The 16,841-nt window shown below is 50.1% G+C and overlaps 2 protein-coding genes across 7 annotated transcripts in view; one reads left to right on the top strand and one right to left on the bottom strand.

The window, feature by feature from the left end:
* The first annotated feature begins 292 nt into the window (after nucleotides 1–292).
* On the top strand, nucleotides 293–2,171 carry NANOS1 (nanos C2HC-type zinc finger 1). Of its 2 annotated transcripts, XM_040992034.1 has the most exons (2): nucleotides 325–502; nucleotides 584–2,171. In XM_040992034.1, exons 1-2 carry the CDS (start codon nucleotides 325–327, stop codon nucleotides 1,195–1,197), a joined length of 792 nt encoding a protein of 263 aa, XP_040847968.1. In that variant the 3' UTR covers nucleotides 1,198–2,171. The 2 variants fall into 2 exon arrangements, with proteins under 2 accessions (XP_040847967.1, XP_040847968.1); XM_040992033.1 differs by having other exon boundaries at nucleotides 293–2,171.
* Nucleotides 2,172–4,347: 2,176 nt separating this feature from the next.
* Nucleotides 4,348–16,841, bottom strand: part of EIF3A (eukaryotic translation initiation factor 3 subunit A) — a 30,258-nt gene continuing 17,764 nt past the window's right edge. The window contains exons 12-23 of one of the 5 annotated variants that reach the window (XM_040992030.1): nucleotides 16,317–16,664; nucleotides 16,126–16,230; nucleotides 15,928–16,041; nucleotides 13,907–14,029; nucleotides 13,232–13,385; nucleotides 12,678–12,862; nucleotides 10,260–10,348; nucleotides 8,834–9,522; nucleotides 6,847–7,042; nucleotides 6,209–6,387; nucleotides 5,532–5,638; nucleotides 4,348–5,495 (exon numbers count right to left, since the gene is read on the bottom strand). In XM_040992030.1, coding sequence (XP_040847964.1) covers nucleotides 5,352–5,495; nucleotides 5,532–5,638; nucleotides 6,209–6,387; nucleotides 6,847–7,042; nucleotides 8,834–9,522; nucleotides 10,260–10,348; nucleotides 12,678–12,862; nucleotides 13,232–13,385; nucleotides 13,907–14,029; nucleotides 15,928–16,041; nucleotides 16,126–16,230; nucleotides 16,317–16,664 — 2,433 coding nt within the window. In that variant the 3' untranslated portion in view covers nucleotides 4,348–5,351. Of the gene's footprint in view, nucleotides 5,639–6,208; nucleotides 6,388–6,846; nucleotides 7,043–8,833; nucleotides 9,523–10,259; nucleotides 10,349–12,677; nucleotides 12,863–13,231; nucleotides 13,386–13,906; nucleotides 14,030–15,927; nucleotides 16,042–16,125; nucleotides 16,231–16,316; nucleotides 16,665–16,841 lie in introns of all 5 variants that reach the window. The other 4 variants (XM_040992031.1, XM_040992029.1, XM_040992032.1 and 1 more) reach the window with 4 other exon arrangements.

Here is a 16,841-nt window from a genome sequence, read left to right as displayed (position 1 = left end):
TCCCCAATGAAAGCAGCCGGCGAGGCCCGTGCGGCGCGCGGGGAGCCGGAGCCGGGCCGAGCCGAGCGCGCCCAGCACCCGCCCCCGGCGCGCCCGCCCGCCCGCCCGCCCGCGCTCCGCCTCCGGCCCGGGCGCGGCGCGGTGGCCGGGGCGGGGGAGCGCAGGGGGCAGGGCCGCGGCGGCGAGGAGGGGGCGGGGAGCAGAGGGCCCGATAAAGAGCTGCGAGGCGGCCGCACCCCGCGGCAGGCTCGCGGGCAGGCTCGGCGCGTCCCTTCCGTCCGGCCCGCGCCGGCGGGGAGGCGGCGCGCGGCCCGCAGCCCGCCCATGGAGGCTTTCCCTTGGGCGCCCCGCTCGCCCCGCCGCGGCCGCGCCCCCGCGCCCATGGCGCTCGTTCCCAGCGCCCGCTACGTGAGCGCCTCGGGCCCGACAAACCCTCAGCCCTTCAGCTCGTGGAACGACTACCTGGGGCTCGCCACCCTCATCACCAAGGCGGTGGGCAGCGAGTCGCGCTTCGGCTGCGCCGGTGGCGGTAGCGGGGACGGCGGCGGCGGCTCCCCGCCCTCCTCCTCCTCTTCGTCCTGCTGTTCCCCGCACGCGAGCGCCGGGCCCGGGACGCTGGCACCAGCCCTGGGGCGACCCGACTACGACGAGGAGGAAGACGACGCGAGCGACGACCCGGGCTCCCGGGGCCGCTGCGCGGGGGGCGCGCTGGAGCTGCGCGCGCTGGAGCTGTGCGCGGGCCCCGCCGAGGCCGGGCTGCTGGAGGAGCGCTTCGCCGACCTGAGCCCCTTCGCGGGCCGCGCCACCGCCGTGCTGCTGGGCTGCGCGCCTGCCGTCGCCACCGAGGGGACTCCGCGTGGGGAAAGGGTCGCGGCGTGGGCGGCTGAACCCCGGCTGCACGCGGCCCCCGGGCCGGCCGCCGCCCGACTGCTCAAGCCGGAGCTGCAGGTGTGCGTGTTCTGCCGGAACAACAAGGAGGCGGAGGCGCTCTACACCACGCACATCCTGAAAGGGCCCGACGGGCGCGTGCTGTGCCCCGTGTTGCGCCGCTACACGTGCCCCCTGTGCGGCGCCAGCGGCGACAACGCGCACACCATCAAATACTGCCCTCTTTCCAAAGCGCCGCCACCACCGCCTACCGCTCGGCCGCCGCCGCGCAGCGCCCGAGACAGCCTGGCGTGCAAGAAGCTGCGCTGAGGACCACAGCCGATGTTGTGGGCTCGCCGAGCCGGGTCTGCTCCCGAGCCTCTGTGGCCGCCCCGGAACCCACTCGGCACGGGGTCTCGGGAGTTTGGCAAAGCAACCGATTCTGAGGACGACTTTGGCGCTGAGCGCCTGGGACTGGACACTCAAGTCTGCATCTCCCCGGTTTCTCGTGGCTGGGTGTTATTTTCCGCTGGCTGAACACGGCAATTCCGCGTACCTGTTTTAGATGCGCATCAGTATGGAATCTCGCTCTAATCTTGGATATTTCGTTTTACCAACGGAGGCACCTTATTAGGTCTGGAATATTTTTAATGGCCTCTGAACTGAGCTTAAAACTGGCGATTTTATGGAATGTCGACAAAAATGACTATTTTATTGTTTGACGCAAGTAATGCTTTAGTTGTCCTTATTCAGTTACTCTAATTCCAGGTGGGGTAAGCCCCTGGTGCCTTCACCGTAAACTTGACAGTATTAGTTTGGACGGAGCTCGTTTCCTTCCTAGCTGGAGGTGTAAGACGTGCATCTGTAGCAGATAGAATACAGCTCATGCTTTTCTGTACCAGCTCTTTTATTATTCAACTAGCCTTTTTCACCTTTAGAAATTGTGCCAAGTCATAACCATATTGTGTATACACTTGGAAATGGTGCTGTTAAAGTGTATTTATAGTATTAACAGTATTTGCATTTACTTATGTCACAACTCCTAGTTGGCCTTTTCTCCTGGGCGTCCAACCCGCTTACAGCTCTCTGGAAATGTTTGGTGTTACGACCAGAAGAGGGAGGAAGGTAACACAGGGGCAATAGCCTAGCCTGAACTGCTTGGACTGGGCTCCACAGTGGAGCAAGGTTGACCCCAGCTGTCGCCTCTCACCGGCTCCTGGAGCTCTGGGAGGCTTGTGTACTAGCGTGCGAGGAAGGGCTTGGCTCTGCTGGGTCTGGCTCATGCCAGGATGTGCAAAGGCACTGCGGCTGGTGGTGGTTGGCAGCGAGGAGCACAACCTTCGCTGTGGAATTACTCCTGTCCGGACCACCCCTAGGCTCTGTTCGTTAGCCCCAAGTGACACTCGATTCTTGACAAAAGCTCCTAACCACAGTTGCACCTTAACACCTTCATGTTAAAATTTACCCTTGGGGAAGGCCATTCCCATCATGTAGCCAGGTCAACACTCTTCCAAAACGCACACACTTCACTATCTGAAAATATCAGCCATAGGTTCAGTCCAAGTCATGAAAGGCGCCCAGATTCAGCTAGGGTGTTGGGAGTTAGACTGCTGACACTGAACAGCTAGTTTCCTCCACAGCAAACTGGCTTCATGTGGGACACTGGTTTATAAGTGTGCCAAATTGGGATAAGTTAACACTGGGCAGCTGCCAGCCTTTCTGGCCAAGGAGAGCTGCATCAGAGCCAAGGGGGTTGCAAGGTCCCTGCCAGCTTAAGCCCCAAATCAGAGCACCGCAGAGCTGGCTATGCCACAACCTGATAAAGGTATGTAACTGTTCTTGTATGAGGAAATCAGCCAGTTAAAATGGTCTTTGCTTTCTGGGTAATTCTTCTCTAAGGGTCCCCGTAGAGACCAATGTGTTCTCCAGGCCAGAAGGCCCAGCAGGTTTAGGGTCTCAGGCGTGTGGCCTTGGCATCTCAATGGTGTCACACTAATCCAGTCTTCTGTGACCTCTGCCAGTGGGGACATTGTGTGTGATGTTGGGAGGTGAGGAGTACAAGACCAACCCCACTACTCAGCCAAGATTTCAACCCATTTAAGAATTCCCTCCCTATTCCACCCCCCACCAGATCTGTGGATTTTTCAACATTGCATTTTTTACAACAAATTGCAGATAGTTTGCAAGGGTAAAACAGGATCTTTGGGATTTAGAGGCATCTTCTTGTGTAGAACCCGCTGTAGGCAAGACTAAGAACCAAGCCAAGCTGTCTTCCAAGGAGCTTCACTCGGCCCCGGGAGGGGAGGGGGCTGACCCGGGGGCTGAGGCAATTACTCATTTTTCCGTCACACATCCCAGTGACAACTTTATTTTTCTGCATTGTTTTCTATGGTCTTTTTTTGAAGCTGCAAAATTGCTAGCTTTGATTAAAGCAACTTTTTCTGATACCCCCCATGTCCTTCAATTACTTATGCAAAGCCCAGGAGAGAGCACTAGTGGCTCCCGTGACTAAGACCCTGTCACCCGTGTGGGAAACCTGAACTCAGTTCCTGGCTTCAGTCCCAGCAGGGACCATTATCTTGTTGGGATTTAGGAAACAGACCAACAGATTAAAAAAAAAGAAAAAAAAAAAAACCTTGACTAAAAACATGCCACCCCTAGCTGCAACTCTTGCACTGAGGACAAGCGGACAGTGTCTTGGTGGACAATGTTTCTGCCCCCAGAGCCACTGTGCTGGACAATGTTACTCATGCAAAAAGGCACATCAGTGACAGGGTAAGCAATTTAGCTTTCCTATAACATCTGCCAATAAAAAGGGAAGATGGCAGAGTGGGAGCAGACCCTGCCACCACCTCCTGGCCTCTTGATTCCTGACTTCCAAGACAAAGCAGCTGCAAGGGCATGCTTGGAAAAGTCTGTGCCGAAAGCCAGGCCCTGAGACCAGCCTTTGGACCCATCCATCACGTGTGCACCTAACATCTCAGCAGGCTTTTCTGTGATGTGTGACAACTGTAACACCAACTCACCGGGGTGAAATTATCCTCTATAAAAATCAGTGCTCTGAAAGTCTTACTGCCATGAAAGAAAGGGCCCCTCCCCACAGAAGACCCCTTGCGGTTTGAAATTAAGAGTCCAGGAGTCAACCGCCATCACGACTCCCTCTCCTGGCCTGAGCTGCACTGCACCGGCAGCAGGGGAGCAAACAAGCAAATACAGGAAGCAAATGATTTTCTGGAGAAACTAGAGCTTTTCTAACTAAAGGTGGCACCTTACAGCAAGTACACCAACTCACAGCATTACAAGGAGCTAACAGAGGACATTTGAGGGGCAACACCCAAACAAGGCTACTTGCAATCTTCACTAATGCTCAACACTGAGATGCTGAATGGCACTCAAGTGAAATAAACCCAGCTGAATGTGCATGCTTACCATTATAAACACAACACTGACAAATTCAGCACTAAACAAAAAACAGTAAAACAAATTCTGTAAGTATTTTATTTTTCACTGAAGAAAAAACACAGCAGCAAGTTCTGTGTTGGCTTCAATAAGACCAAATAGTTCATCTTTAACACAGCTACGACACTCCAAAATTGAAGCCAGCACAGTCGTTACTACAAATTACTCGTGGAAAGAATCTATCCTGAAGAGAAAGAAAATTAGCAAAGAATTTAAACAGTTCCTCCAAACCACACATTTATAAATATTGTCATATTTAAAATGCTTGAAAGGCATGAATTCTCCATTAATGGAAAAGCAGTTTGCTATTGGCAACAGGAAAAAAAAAAAAAAACCCTCAGCGGTAGTTTACCAAATGCTTTAAAATGTAAAAGCCTTGTTATTTTGGATTCCCACTTGAGCAGCATCCTTATCATGCCTGTACTAGCCTTGTACTCACCTTGCCTCAAGTGAAAGCTACAGAAGACCCCACTGGATCCAATGTGTGTGATGTTTACTGCAGAGTGGATCTAAAGTCTTTGCAAATTTAGTTCGCAGTAAATACCTCAAAATTCCTAAATGAGGTATGTTACAATTACTAAGTGATATGGAAACTGTCTCAGGCCCACTGCCCTAAAAGGTCTTCAGACAGACACATTTTAAACAGAACCTTATTCCAAATTCTCATTCCAAATTAATATCAGATATTTCAAAATCAAAAGAAAAGGATCAATTCTATACCAAGATACAGGTGTTACTCAATACCTGAAGGGTTCACATTTTATTTTTTAATTTTCCTTTTTTGTAAACAAATGATTGATGAATAATGCAACACCTTAAATTTCAGAAAATGGCATGGTTTTCCAACCTTCTGTGGATATGGTGCATGATCAATCTAATATATAGGATTAATACAAGTTCATGCTTTTGTGTAATGGTGAAACAAGGTTAAAGAACCCAATTGAAATTGGCTGAAGCACAAGTATAATAATCCTTGAATGGGACCAAACCTAGGTAAGACGGCGGCTGGAATCCGTCCTGGGGACCTAGCGGCGCACTGTGGTCCACCCGTCCTCATCAGTCTCATTCTTGGTGCGCCGCAGAGACTCCCTGTCCTTGTCACCTCTCCAGGTCTTCTCCTTGTCGCCCTCTCGCTCTCGGTCCCGCTCCCGGTCCCGGTCCCGGTCCCGATCCCGATCCCGATCCCGCTCTCGGTCCCGCTCTCGGTCCCGGTCCCGGTCCCTAGAAAGAGCTGGGGGAGGAACTCGACGAGGAGGTTCCCGCTCTTCGGCTCGGTCATCTTTCCTGTCGTCAGCACGCCTCCAAGAACTTACTAAAAAGTTGAATTTCAAAAAATAGTGTTATCACAATTAAAAACAACAGGTAATTATAATCATTTATGTAATTTCTGACAAGATATTGAAAATAAACTACCAACCTACAGATACAACTCAAAGTTGAAAATAAGATCAAATTATTTCTCTGAGATATGTCTTAACTTGTATAAATCTTCAGAGCAAAGTGACAAATTTTAAACTACAGGAGTTCCGGGCGATTATTAAGAATTCTAACAGCAAATTAGCCATTACAATACGAAAGCTGTTAATTGTTGTGCTAACAGAACGAACGGCCTACTGTACAGCTAAAACACTGACCATTTCTAAGTAAGGCAAGCATGTAAGGACGCATCCTAACCACATTCAGGAAGCAGCTGCTACGTGCACTGCAATTTCAGAGCAACAGTGTGCACGCCCGGTAAGCTTCACGCTCAGTCAGTGCCCCCTCTGCTCACCACTCCTTAGCACTGTGAACACCCAGACAGCTCCACCTCGCTCGCAGCCTGCCTGCCAAGGAGGGGTCCTCAGGGTATCAGACACCACATGCGCCTGCCATGTCACCATACCTTCTTCGCGCTCTGATCTCAGGGGGGGTCCTCTCCGGTCCCGGTCATCTCTCAGATCCCGTCTATCTCTCAGATCCCGCCGGTCGTCTCGGCGCCGGTCATCCCTATCATCTCGGCGACTTGAATCTCTCCAGCTAGAAGCTTCCTCAGCTGGTCCTCGCCTCCAGCCGCCTTCATCCCTGCAGTGCATGAGAGGACAAATGAAGCTCTTCCTGCTGCCTGTGGAGCTGTGCAGCTGTGTGCAGGGTGAGCACGGCAGATCAAGTCTGTGCTCAGCACCAGGCCCTGATCGGAGTCCTCGCACCAAGAGCAGATGACCAAGACCACAGCTCTGCTCACAGCCTCTGCTCTGCTGCCCCGTGCGACAGACCATGGACGGAAAAAGGGCTCTCCTGTATGTATCACTTTGGCAAATGGAACATGCTAGAACTAGGTAAGAGGCTTTTGAAACTATAAGGGCAATAAACTGCAGCCATATGGACTGGGCCTATATCAGCTCAAGCCTCCATGTTATCATTCAGAGAAGCCTCTAAAGCTGCATTGCTGTATCTTGGACCGGGCAGGGGGTTTGGAACCCACAGTAAGAGCTGCAGGGAAGCAGCAGCACCGGCCCACCCGGTGCGGGCAGTGGACCTTACCTGGGCCTTCGGAAACGCTCTTCTCGGTCCCCGTCCCTCTCCCTGTCCCGGTCTCTTTCAGACTCCTTGTCATTCTCCTCGCGGTCTGGATGGTCTCTGTCTCTTTCTCTCTCCCATTCACGTTCCTCAGGTGCTCTTGATTCTCGAGGAGGTCCCCAACTCTCTTCTCTCGCCTTTTCTTTCTCTCTCCATCCACCTGTATTTTTTAAGAAGCAAAATTACTTTTTCCACTGGAAAAATAGGCAATCATCATGGGGAATTTAATGCTGGCATGAGTTCCTTACTATGCTAAAATGTTAATGTAAGAAAACAAGACTTTGGGGGCCCAGTGCTACAGCACAGCCGGTCAAACTGCCACCTGCAGTGCAGGCGTCCCGTAGCCAGGCTTGGGCTCCTGAACCAGAAGGAAGCTCCTCGACTGCTTTCCCAGGCCACAAGCAGGGAGCTGAATGAGAAGCAGGACTGCCGGGATTAGAACCAGTGCCAGAAACGTTCCAGGTTCTTGCCTTTCACATAGCACAGAACTGACCATGCGGTCAGTTGGGAAATGAATCAGGGGATAAAGACCTCTCCCTCTCTAACTTGACCTTTAAGAAAAGTAACAATAAAAAAACATTTTCAAACTTCACAAAAAGCCCTGCTAAAACCCGTATTCAAAGACTGAGTACAAGTCAGTTCTTACGGAAACAGACTGTTCGAACAGCAGAGTTTTCAGAGAAGTAGAAAGAACCTGCCTTCTTAAAATCTACTAAAAATGAACACTGATGGCACTTTAATGCTTTGTGAGGCCAAGAAACAGAGCAAGCAACTTCAGAACAGCTGGTTTCCTCCCCAGATACCCACATCAGCTGGGCCAGGTCAGACCAAAGCTTGTAGCACCAGCATCCCATATGAACACTGGTTTGTGTTCCAGGCGCTTCATTTCCGATCCAGGTACCTCCCTGCTTATGGCCTGGTAAAGCAGCACAGAATGGCTCAAGTCCTTGGGCCTTGCACCCATGTGGAAGACCAGGAAGAAGCTCCTGGCTCCTGGGTTCAGACCAGCTCAGCTCCGGCCACTGCAGCTATTTAGGGAGTCAACCAGATGATGGAGGATACATCTCTCTCAAGTCTCTCCTTCTCTTCTGCTTGTGACTCTGCCTTTCATTAAAAAAAAAAAAAAAAGCTATGACCCCTCAGGCTCACAGAAAGTGAGCCTGCATGCTCGAGGATTTCTCAACATTCAAAAATCCATGATTTACAAGAATCTACCATTGACCACATTTACATCAGGCACAGTAAAATTAACTCATGTGCCCTGGTCCTCACAGCTCAACTGTGGAAAGAGGTGAGACTAGAAATGACAGAATGCAACAGACGCCACTAACAGTAGAAGGCAGGAGGCCACTTGGAGCAGACTGTCCTGGCAACTGTACAAAGAACTGAGGCGAGGGTGTGCAGGGGTAGCCCGGCAGGTGAGACTCGAGTCTCACGTGGGAGTGTGTGCATCTCCAGCTAGCACCTTCGCTTCAGCTTTCTGGTAACAGGAGCAGACATGGCTTTAACTGAATTCTTGCCATCAACATTGCACTACTGGATTGAAGTACCTCCCAGCTTTAGCCCAGCTCACTCCCAGACACTACAGGCATGAAGTCCTTGCCTTAAATGCGCCGGGATCCCATATGGGCACCGGTTCTAATCCTGGCAGCTCCACTTCCCATCCAGCTCCCTGCTTGTGGCCTGGGAAAGCAGTCAAGGAGTCAAGGAGGGCCCACAGCTTTGGGACCCTGCACCCCCGTGGGAAACCCAGAAGAGGTTCCAGGTTCCCAGCTTCAAATCGGCACAGCACCGGCTGTTGCACTCACTTGGGGAGTGAATCATCGGACGGAAGATCTTCCTCTCTGTCTCTCCTCTCCGTATATTTGATTTTGTAATAAAAATAAATAAGTCTTATAAAAAAAAATCTAATTTTCTGAATAGCCCACCACCCAAAAAATCCCAATGTTACCTGGCTTCACAAATGGTCTCCACGGACCGGGTCTGGAGTCCTCGCCCCGCCTGGAGAGCCGGTCATCATCCATGTTTCTCCAAGGGCCCCTGTCGTCATCAGCTCCCCGTCTAGGAATTCGATCATCATCGGTATTTCTCCAAGGTCCTCGGTCGTCGTCCAGGCCTCGCCGGGGACCCCGGTCGTCGTCCAGGCCTCGCCGGGGACCCCGGTCATCATCCAGGCCTCGCCGGGGACCACGGTCATCATCTAGGCCCCTCCGGGGACCTCGATCGTCATCGGCATTTCGCCAGGAGGCCCTCTCGTCGTCAGCACCTCGCCTGGGCCCCCGGTCCTCGTCCATCCCACGTCTTGGTCCTCTGTCCTCCTCCAGTCCTCGTCGGGGAGGCCTGTCATCATCCGCATGGCGCCAGCTGCCCCTGTCATCGTCGCCAATCCGTCGGGGAGGCCTGTCGTCGTCTGCACTGCGCCAGGAAGGCCGGTCATCGTCCAGCCCGCGGCGGGAGAACCGATCGTCGTCGAGACCACGCCTGGGGCCTCTGTCGTCATCCAGGCCGCGCCGGGGGATGCGCTCGTCATCCGGCCTGAGAGCAGACTCTCTGTCGTCGTCGTCTCCCAAGCGCCGCGGCCGGTCCTCCTCTCTGCGGTGAGGCCGCTCTTCATCCCGGCCTTCTGCGCGTCTCCAATCCCTACAGAGAAACAAACCACATCTTTAAAGCAAAATTCTTAGAAAGCAGGATTTCTTGGAAAATTATCTTTCAAAAAAATCAATCCAGTCTATATTCATTGATCCTGGTCCTTAAAATTATACCCTAATTAAACCACAAGCACATGATACAATCCCTGCCAATATGCCGACACTGCCCGGGAAAGGCCGTCTGTGCTGTACACACAGCGCCGCTCGACAACCGCTCATCTTCGAGAACTTTCTAAATTCAACTTAGAATAAAGCCAATATTCTTGCCTATCATTAGCAGTTATTTTAAAAGACGAAATTACTTATTTAGAGGATTAAAAAAACGGACAGCGAATGCATCTCGACATGAGTCAATGTAGGTAAATGGCATAACCCAGAACAGAGGGCAGTGCTTTGGTCCCACAGGCCCAGTCACTGACGACATCCAACAGAGCACTGGTTCAAGTCCCTGCTGTTCCACTTCTAATCCAGCTTCCTGCTAACGTGACGGGATGGCAGCAGAGCACGGCCCAAGCACCTGCACCCCTGCCATTCACACTGATCAGTATGGAGTTTCTGGCTCCTGGCTTCAGCCTGGTCCAGCCCTGGTCATTGCCCTTTGCGCAAACATCTCTCTCTCTCTCTCTCTCTCTCTCTCTCTCTCTCTCTCTCTCAGGACAACCACAAAGCAGCAGTTTCAGCGCCCAGGGCTGCAGGCACACTGCGTGAACAGGACCAAGCAGCACTTACTTCTCCGGCGGGCCTCGTCTCCACTCAGAGTCCGCCTCGGGCCCCTTTCTCCAAGTGCCTTCTGAGTCTCTGTCTCCCCAGCGCGAGTCCTAGAGGAGGAGGGACGGGAAGCAGCGCTGTGACGGCAGCTGGCAGGATCCTACTCCCTCAGCCCTGCCAGCCCTTTCCCAGCAGCGAGCACAGCGACACAGCCGTAAGCCTAGTATTTCCATAGACCACGTTCAGCTTGTAAACGCAAGCACAACGACTAGAGAGCAACCTGGAACAATTAACATGTCTACAGATTTTCTATCTAGAAATTTCTTTTTCAGGTTATCTGGAAAAGAAAACCAAACTAAACTAAATTAACCACAGTGCCTATGACAAGCCAGAAAGGACGGAGCCAATGAACTGTGATGGCTACATGACAGCATCTATCTCTCCCAAATATCAGGCTGATGTCTCGATGACCAGCCCCTTTGGGAGAATTAGTTTCTCTGCACACTTTTCCACATGAACGCACACAGCTGTGCAGCCACCAATAGCCTCAGTGTAACCACACCAACACAGAACCCAAGGCAATGAGCTACAAAATAAACTTCATGAATCTATTTGTTGGTGGTCATTACTTTTAAAACAAATTTATTTAACATTGGAAAGATTTACAGCAGAGGACAAAGATCTTCCATCACTGTTCACTCTATCACACTAGTTATTAAGTGACCACAATGGTCAGGGCTGGTCTGAACCAAAGCCAGGAGCCTAGAGCTTCTTCCAGGTCTCACCCGTGGGTGTGCAGGGTCCCAAGGCTTTGGAGCCATCCTCCACTGCTTTCCCAGGCCACAGGCAGGGAGATGGAAGGGAAGTGCTGCAGCCAGGACATGAACCCGCACCCATATGGTATGCTGACACATGCAAGGTCAAGATTCAGCCACTAGGCTATTGCACCAGGCCCTGGTGTCAGCAATTTTAGTCACTAGATTTTCAAATTTGTCCCTAAACACCAGGTTTAATCTGTTGACCATTAAGTGTGTCTCTTCTTGGATACAGGCAAGCATTTTTTATTTCTGCAAATGCTTACCCCTGCAACTGTTAGCAGCTGTAAAGACTAAAGGGGGAGGAAGCTGCAGCCACCACAGGTTCAGGTTATTTGTGGAAAATAATATACAGCCTTAAAATAAGATGCAGGGCCAGCACAGGTCCGGATCCCAAATGGGTGCCGGTTCTAATCCCAGGGTCTCACCTCCCATCCAGCTCCCTGCTTGTGGCCTGGGAAAGAAGTCAAGGATGGACCAAAGTCTTGGAATCCTACACCCGCAAGAGCTCCTGGTGGTGGATTGGTTCAGCTCCTGCCGCTGTGGTCACTTGGGGAATGAATCATTACATAGAAGATCTTCCTCTCTGTTTTTCTATATATCTGACTTTGCAATAAAAATAAATAAGTCTTTTTTAAAAATTTAAAAATTAAGCCACTTCTAGGACTGGCACTGAGGATTCTCCACCTTCAAATGCCAACTTCCCATAGATGCCAGTTTGTGTCCCAGATGCTCCACTTCCCATCCAGCTTCCTGCTTGTGGCCTGGGAACACAGTGGGGACAGCCCAAAACCTTGGGACCCTGCACCCACATGGGAGACCTGGAAGAAGCTCCTGACTTCCGATCACTTCAACTCCAGCCACTGTGGCCACTTGGGAGAGTGAGCCAGTGTATGAAAGATCCCTGAATCTATCTTTATCTACCCTTCCAATAAATAAATAAATAAATAACTTTTTAAAAGGTGGGGAGCAGGCTTGACTGCAGCTGACTGATCTGCCTCTGGGGTCCCCATTCCCCACGTCACAGTGCCCATCTGTGTACCAGCTACTCCCTGTTTCTGATTTAGCAGATGCTAACCATCTGGAAAACAGCCCCAAGGGCTGACCTTACATCCTCCTGTTGTTCCAAGCGCCTGCGACCACGCAGGGAGTGAGCCAGCTCCCTATCCCTCAGCCATTTTGTCCCTTTCAGTAAGTGCACAGAACAAATTAAGTAAGACACCAATCAGAAGGTTTGGGGTCAGGTCCCAAGAGCCTCTACTTCTGAGAGGATTGAGGCCACCTGACCCTGCTCAGCCCGAACCTGGATCTGAGAGCATGACCACCCTCCACACCACGGCAACTTCTGCCAAGGGACTAGCAGACAGTCCTCTGCTGCAGCACCAAGGGACACTCCACTCCAAGACTCATTCTGGTTGGCAAGTATTTGGGAAAAGTATTTCAAACCCTACAAAACTCCCACACATCAAATTTATTTCCTCTTTAGGGTCATTCCACCTCTGGGAAGATTAAATGCCAATAAGAGATGTGCAAAGACAACTGATTTAAACAAGCAGCTAAGACATTCAGAGACACCATGCAAGACACCTGACTGCAAAGAACAAACCTGAACTTCTCTACTTACCTTCCTAGACAGTGGGTCCTCACCAAGCCGCCTCTCCTCCTCACGCCGACGCTCTCGCTCTTCAATCTCCAATTCCCTCTGGCGCTTCTTTCTTTCCACTTCTTCCAGTTTCTTGACACGTTCCTGATATTCTCGGAGCTCTTCCTCTCGTTTTGCTCGTTCAGCACGTTCTCTCTCTTCACGCTCTATACAATTCACAAGGTTAGTTAATTGCGTCTTTACTCACACCTTTCTCACGGAGCAGGGTCTACTCGCCTGGGATACATGCAGCGCTGATGTGAAGGAGTTTACAGCAGTTTGCCGTCATTAAATGGCAGGACATAGCTGCCCCTCCCCCTTCCTGCTGACAGCTGTCATGTCACAAGATTCCCAGTAAATAACACAGTGATAAAAACAGTATTCCTTTAAAAAACAAACCCCAAAACAAGCAGAAACAAGAAGATTCAGCATGTAGCATTTCTAATTAGTTTCTGATTACCAATTAACCGTGGTGCTAAGAGGCCAACCACTGACTGCTTTACTTCTAAACCAGCGCCGACCCACCCCCCAGTCACCTTTCAGCATCTGCTCTTCCGCCCGCCTCTGCTCCTCCTCCTCTTTCTCGCGATAGTAAGTGATCCTGCGCTCCTCTTTGCGCTGTCTCTTGCGCTCCTCCAAGCGACTGCGTTTTTCCTCTGCTAACCGCTCTTCAAACTGTTTAAGTTTTTCCTGCAATTTGATAGTTGCCAAAAGTCAGAAAGGAAATTTATTTCTAGAGCTACAGACTAATAGTAAGCTTTCAGGCTTACAAAAACCTCAAATTTTTGGAAATCACAGCAAGCATATCAAACTACAAAAATCAGAATTCCCAAAGACTGGAGTTTCCACATTTACACCAAACTTTGCAAACTGTAAATTGCTGACAGCAGCTACAGTCAGCAGGATTTCCTGCAAAAAACCAAATGATTGCATTAGAGTCCAGCCCCACGAACTTGACCAATAAAACGTGATCTAGTTTTTCCCTTTCTAAATCAAACAAAGAAACAAAGCTTGGGCCCAGCTCGATAGCGTAGCAGTTAAATCCTCACCTTGAACACGCTTCTCCCTTTATCACCCATTTACCCGAGATACAGGAAAAAAAAGTGTGGAAATAACAGTCTTACCCACTTTCCTGCAGCCCTTGACCTTTGTGCCCTAATTAACTATGTAAAGATTGTCAAAAATAAAGAAAAAAAAATGATGAACTTCACCTCGTATACAGACTGTCGGGCGGCTTTCAGTCGCATCACAAACAGATCTCTGTCCTCCAGCATCCGGGACATCCGGTTCTTGTGCTCCAGAGCCTTCTCCCGCTCCAACTGCAGAGTTGTAATCTGCAAGAGCGTCACACAGCAGATGTCAGGCAAGCATTCAGTGCTCACCTGGGAACAGACGCTGCTCCTTGGCCTTTGCACTGTGCCACACACACTGCCACGCCCCCAGGAGGCAAACAGGAACAAGACAGATGCAGCATTCCCAGACACAAACATTGCTAATTTAACCCCGCAGAGTCAGAAATTTAAAACAGAAATGAAAAACTTAACTGATGAAACAAAACAATACCGCTTGATATACACAACACCACATAGACACTATGGTATAATTTTAAAGGTAATTTTTATCTTTAAAAATCATTTGGGGCCCAAAACAGGAAGCCTAGTGGCTAAATCCTCGCCTAGCATGTGCCAGGGAATCCCTTACGGGCACCAGTTTGCGTCCCAACTGCTCCACTTCCCACCCAGCTCCCTGCTTGTGGCCTGGGAAAGCAGCGGAGAATGGCTGAAGCCTCAGCATCCTGTGCCCACGAGGGAGACTCAGAAGCAGTTCTGGCTCCTGGCTTCAGCTCTGGCCATTGCAGCCATTTCAGGAGCAAGCCAGCAAACAAAGATCTTTTTGTACATCTGCCTTTCCAAGAAAAAGAAATCTTTAAAAAAAAAAAAAAATACACAAATTGAAGTTAAGGTGCCTTTAGATGGAAATGTTATCATTCCTTTATTTTATCTGGCTTGTGGCAACTATTATTTTAGTAATCAATTTGAAATATTTATCAAGAATTATCACAGAAATCCCATCTTTTCCTTTAAACACTGGCAGAGCCAGCAGTAAGCACCAGGCCCACAACCTCCAGCTGATAATACTCAGTAGGACCCACGGGGCGCCAACTCCACCCCTGTTCCAGGAACCTGTGTTCTCCTGAGCTGGGTCACGCTTCATAGCCAAGACCAGCATTCGCCATCACAAGCAGCTGCAAATCCCACTTCCGCCTACCAGGCAAACTTTAATATAGACTAAATGACCAAAAATGAGGATGTCAATGTGCAGACTGCACAGGGTGCCTCTACTGACATGAATCATCGCACAAAGGCCAGTCTACAGACAAATCAGTCTACAGACAAATGCAAGATGGGAGGTGGGGGGTGCCCCTGGGTGTGACTGTCTGTATGAAGATTATGTTAAACAACCCTGTGAAATGAAGAACCATGAATCCTATGCAAATCAGACTTTTGCTAAGTTTCATTTTAATCTCTAGCATAAAAATCTCTGTCTTTCCACCTATGTGTTAGCAGGCAACCATTAAAGAATCATTTACAGGGGCTGGCATCATGAATAAGTTGCCAGTATCCCTTATAAGCATTTGTTCCAGTCCCAGCTACTCCACTTTCAACCAACAGACTCCAACTGCATGCTCAGGAAAGCAGCACAGGATGACCGAGGGCTTGGGTCCTAGCCGAACCTCGTGGAGTCAGGGTGCAATCACAGGATCCTGCTCAGTGTGGCCATTTTGGAGTTAAAACAGTGAAAGAAAAATCAATTCACCTCTCTTACTGTCTTACTCTCGACCCTCTCCGTCCCTGCTTTACCTGTGCCTTTCATACAACTATATTGTAAAAAGATAAACAAGGGCCTGGCACAATAGCCTAGTGGCTAAAGTCCTCACCCTGTATCTGCTGGGATCCCATACAGGTGCCAGTTCGTGTCCCGGCAGCTCAAAGCCTTAGGACCCAGCACCCATATGGGAGAACCGGCTCCTAGCTTCGGATGGCTCAGCTCTGGGCACTGTCGCCCACTAGGGAGTGAACCAGTGCATGAAGATTCTTCTCTCTGTTTCTCCTCTTTGTAAACACAACTTTCCAATAAAAAATAAATAAGACTTTTTTAGCAAAAGAATGCAAAACAAACAAACCGTGATATCCCACCCCATTTCTGCACTCAGTACCAGTGACAAACCTACCCTCTCTTCCTCCTGCTGCTCCCACAGATCCATATCCTTAATCCTCTGTTCCTCATACGCACTCTTGATCAGAGGGATTTCTTCCAAACGTTTTGCTCTTTCAAAATAGTCGATCTGAATGACACAAAAACCAATTCAGCTTTTTAGACAAAAATCTCTTTTAACGTTATGTTCACAGCTACCTGGTCCCTTCTTTACCTTCTTTTCTTGATTCTTTAGTCGTTCTTGAAGTTCCTTCTTTTCCTTTTCCAGCTGTTCAACCTGTTTGGCCATGATGAAATCTGGATCCAGTTCTTCAAGATCCTAAGCAGTCACGCAAACACACCGTTAACAGACAGCTCGTGGCTAACGGGCTTCACTGAGGGAAAAAGGCCTAACGCAGGACATACCTCAATGTCAATGTCTTTGAATGCTTTGGCCCCCAGTTCTGTCTTCTTGATCTGCTCCAAACGCTCACGCACAGTCTTCTTCTTGATTTGCTCATGTTCTTGTAAGATCCGCTCCTTCTCTCTCTCCTTTGCCTCCTGGCGCAGCCTTTCCTCCTCAGCTTTCCGAACTTTCTGCAGCTCGGCTTCCCTCTGCTCCAGCTCTTCTTTCTCCCGCTGAATATTCAGACTCTCCAGCCTTTCTTTCCGTTCCTCGATTGTCTGTCGGCGAGCCAGGATGCGTTGATGCTCCTTCCGCGAGTTTTTCAGATATGCAGTAACAGCCAACTGATGCTGCTCCTCTTTTTCTTGCTTTAAAAAAAAAAGTTTCACAAATGACTGCAGCGTCATACCTGGTGTATTAGCCTTTCAAGAAACTCTCCTGATTCTGAGTGCTGCCCATGTGCGCATGCATCTGTCCAAGCCACCTGCTTCCAGTACCCAATGCTGGGTGCTGCGCCCACTCAGCCTGAATGGCAATGCCACAGC

This window comes from Ochotona curzoniae, unplaced genomic scaffold, assembly GCF_017591425.1.
Source record: "Ochotona curzoniae isolate NIBS_2020 unplaced genomic scaffold, NIBS_Ocur_1.0 contig_66, whole genome shotgun sequence".
NCBI lineage: Eukaryota > Metazoa > Chordata > Mammalia > Lagomorpha > Ochotonidae > Ochotona > Ochotona curzoniae.
This window is presented reverse-complemented; position numbering and strand designations above follow the sequence as displayed.